This window comes from Dryobates pubescens, chromosome Z (genome assembly GCF_014839835.1).
Source record: "Dryobates pubescens isolate bDryPub1 chromosome Z, bDryPub1.pri, whole genome shotgun sequence".
NCBI lineage: Eukaryota > Metazoa > Chordata > Aves > Piciformes > Picidae > Dryobates > Dryobates pubescens.
The window spans coordinates 58361654-58365775 of NC_071657.1; the positions used below are offsets into that span (position 1 = coordinate 58361654).

At 41.5% G+C, this 4122-nt stretch overlaps 1 protein-coding gene across 1 annotated transcript; it reads right to left on the reverse strand.

Moving 5' to 3' along the window:
- Positions 1 to 508: 508 nt before the first annotated feature.
- GCNT4 (glucosaminyl (N-acetyl) transferase 4) lies at positions 509 to 3467 on the reverse strand. The gene is made up of 2 exons (XM_009899873.2): positions 3296 to 3467; positions 509 to 2222 (listed from the first exon to the last, which is right to left on the reverse strand). The coding sequence occupies exons 1-2, from the start codon at positions 3313 to 3315 to the stop codon at positions 854 to 856; spliced, it is 1389 nt and encodes a 462-aa protein (XP_009898175.2). The 5' UTR covers positions 3316 to 3467; the 3' UTR covers positions 509 to 853.
- Positions 3468 to 4122: the final 655 nt, after the last annotated feature.

A 4122-nucleotide genomic window follows, 5' to 3' on the forward strand; every position in this document is an offset into this window, starting at 1 on the left:
TCTCAAGAGTTCAAATTTCATAGGAGGATATTCATGGGAGAAATGAAGATCAATCTCTTTTTGCATGTATATTTACTCTAAGGGGCTGCAGAGAATGCCCTGAAGACATGCTCATATACTGCCTTTGAAGAATATCAGTGCATAATTCTGTTTCAATCAACCACCACTGATTTCATATGCATTGCACAGCATCAGAGCACAGGCTTCACAGAAGGAAAAGCAATGCACTGATGAGCTGGGAAAAGAGAACAATGTTACAGACAGTGTGGTATCGAAGGATCTTCTTTCCCTTGCATCATCCAGTCATATTCACATTGCAAAGATCTTTGTTAGCTCCCAAAGTTGGGAAGTTTGGGACATCAAGTGAAGCCACACAGCTCATTTGGTATTACACTGATCTCTTGATTCTGTCTGTGACCTGGGCACTTCAGTCTCCTTGAGGTAGCAGATACAGAAATGTTTGTTTCATATCTTCAAGAAAAACAAAATAAAAGTGAAGGGAAGGGGAGCAGACAGAGAGAGATGTTGGAATTTCTTAGGAAAGATGCAAACACACTTGATGTAAAGCACATTTCTGAAATACTCCATTGAGACAGACAGTGCCAGAGCCTCCAAACACCACCCTCTCAGAATCACCCTGATAACAATTACAGCATTATCATGGCAAGTTACAAAAGAGTTAACCAGACAGATATAACTTTTAATAAATAAATGGCCAGGAACCTATTGCTTCAGGACCCTGAACTTCATGCAGGGTATCAGCCATTAACATCCTGCGGCAAGTCAGGGCAGAGAAACTGCAGGCGCTGTGGTGTAACAGTGCACAGTACTGGCAGCAGGGAACACAGTGCTGCTAAAGTGAGGCATTCGTAGAATTTATGTGCAGAAAGTACTCATCAGAGGACAAATTCACCCACTCTTTCTGTTGTTCTGCCAGTTTTTCTGCCAAGCATTTCACCAGGACAGGATCTACTTTGGAGTCAAACTTGTTGGCGAACCAGTGCCCGTAACTGAGAAGCCATCTTAACTCTGCAGCCCCATAGATGCAGACACTGCGAAGGTGTGTGCCAGTGCAAGGAGGATACAAATGATCTTCAAGATAATTCCACTTCACCAGACGAGTTTTGCTTTGTAGGTCTGTTATGTCCTGGGCTGACCTCGGAACTTCCCCAGGGACCCCAGGAACACGTACAAGGGAGGCCCAGAAATGCTCATCTGGAGAGTATGTATCCCTTGACCACTCAAAAAAGTCTTTTGCAAGAGCACTCTCAAGGGTATATTGAACAAATGCTCGACTTAAAATGAAATAGGCGCTGCCTACAAATACCTCAATATTATGAGGTGGTGGGTTCTTAGAAATGTTTGTTTTCACAGGCATCTGCATGTACTCATAAGGCACTTTCATAAGTTCATGGTGATAAGTAAATCGTTCTCTTTTGCTGCTGCTTGGCTTTATAGTTTCCAGCATATTTCCTCCACCAAGTTTCTTCAGTTCAGCAACCAGCTCAAAATTTGACCTCAAAGGGAAATCTTGGCCACACAGATTAATAGCATACTTCCAAGGAACAGAAGACTCCATCAAATCAGACAAACAATTGAAATCTGCCTGCAGCCGTGAAATATGTGCATAGTCCACTGTCTCCAATTTTGATGCAATGAAAATATTGGGGAAACATTTAGCTAGATTGTTCATAGCAGACTTGAAACTTTTTGCTGCTTTTTGGTCATAATGGATGCAATAAATATTTTGATGACTGTACAGTGAATGTATGAGCCTTTCTACCATTATTGCATCTTTGTGAACAACCAAGGAATAGGCGACTGGAAAACTTTCCTCCTCCGGAGAAATAGGTTTTAGGTGGTATTTCCTAAGTGAACGATACATGTCACAAGCACTTGTCATTGCTATTACATCCTCATCAGCTAAATCAATTATCTCTTTCCTTCTTATCTCTAAACTCTTGCCAATTTCATGCGGATCTTGTTCATATATAGATGAACAGTTAATTTCATACTGGAACTCATTCCTAAGGTAGAAATAACTGTTTCTAATGTAAGAAGATGTGCCCAAGAAGTGCTCAACCAAATAAACACCCTTAGAGGGGAAAAAGTGTCTTTCAACGTGGAGAAGCTTCAGCAATGCTATTAGCCACCCAGTAACACAGAGGATCAGGATCTTCCTTCGTGAAGGACAACTGTAGAGACACTTGTTTCTCTTCATTCTGCAAGAAAACAGAGACATGATGGTACTTTAAACCAGGAACAAAGCATCAGAGAAAATTCCAGCATCAAACAAAGGTATGTGTTCATCTGTGGCATAAACACCACCTTGGAAGGACATGGCCCTGAAAATCTAGTTTCTTCTTAATCATTATGTTAGTTCAGACACAGATTTTACTGCAGTAATAGGCAAAGATTTAATTCCCTTGAATGAGCTGACTAGAGGCAATAAACCAACCTCGATTTCAGATGACTTCCAGATAAACATGAGTATTGGAACAAGAGTCCCACTGTTTTATTTTCCAAACCTTTTTAAATTTCTTATGAGTCAACAACTGAAGCACAACTAGCCCTGCACTGACAGGAGTATGATTGTTCTCTAAGTGAGTAGGAAGGATTTTTTATTTTCCTGAGTAACCCCAGGGGGTTCAAAGAGAGAATTAGGGGGATTTCTTGTGACTCTGCAAAGAGTGTATGCTTAATGGTAGCTACTTATATTTTTTAAAAGTAAATAAAGCATTAAACTGAAAGAATTAGAATTCACTTGCAGTACGATTCAGTTGCAGTAGGCTTATTGTTTCTAACACTGGAGTTGGTGCATGATAATGTCCAAGGGGAAATCAGTTTCGTTCCTGCCCTCCCTCAACAGGCTCTGACCAGCCCAAAGTCCTCCCTGTGTCCAGATTTTTTCTGTAAAACACTGCTAACCTGTCCTGAAGAAACAGATGGATGATGGCACAGCACATCAATCAATTGCAATTGTAGGATGAAAACTTCTGAAGGCAGGAGGGGTAGTAGTGAGCAATAGCACATCTGTCTTACTCTGTGCCATGTGACACAACTACAGATGTGACTGGAAGAACAGAGATGCAGTAGGCTACTTAATAGCATTTCCATACAGCAACTTAACAACTGAGGTACTACCACAATAAAAGCTAAATACAGTCATCCTGTTTCCATATATCTTTGCATTACCAAATGAGCACTAGCAGCATTATTGCTATCTCTGAATTAAAAGGATGTATCTGCAGATCATGTGTAAAATTCAGTATTAAGATATACGTGCAACACTTACTGCAAGACTAACTTAGGCATCTTCGGCACTCCTACCACTGTCAGGTCTTGCAAGTTGTAGCTTCAGTTAAAATGCAGCTTGTCAATGCAGAGCTGCCTCATTATTCTGTTCTTCATTTTCCCTTTCTCTGGGCATCATTCTTGATAATTCTTTTTCTGGGGGCAACAGAAAAAGAGAAGGAAATGCTACCTCCTTGTAGACCGCATGAAGGGAGTGGGGTAAACCAACACATAATTTACTTTGTAGAAGATAAAGCTCATCAGCTCTCTGCAGGTTTTACAAACAGTCTCCAGGCACACTAACAAAGAAAAAGAGATTTATCTCTTCATGAAGCCAAAAACTCCCACTTTCTTCTTCAGCTGGTAGGCGCTTTTCTTCACTTCTTCCCCAGACTAATGCCAGCTTACTGTCTCATCCAGGTGCACCTAATTCCTCGCTGTATCTATATTCCTGGAGAAAAGTCACTCTGAAAAGCTGCACCTGACCAAAGCCAGGTTTCCAGCCATGTGACAGAAGCCCTGCAGAGGAAAACACAGCTAACCTGTTCTTTGGAAGGAGAAGGCCTGTGTGGTGTGAAGCCTGACTAGTGCCTGCCCAGTGGTCTCTTCAGCTACCAGGGACAACCCCTACAACTCCTGGCTAAACAGGGATCACCTCATCCAGGGAGCAAATCTCATTCTCTCTACTTCCTTTAAAAACAAAAAACCAAACAAAATCCAACCAACCAAATGACAAAAAAGAGCCTGGAAAGATAAAAAGAAAGTGGGGAAAAAATATCCTCCACTGCTCCAGGTAACTCTTCGATCTGTGGAAGGGAAGCCCTGACC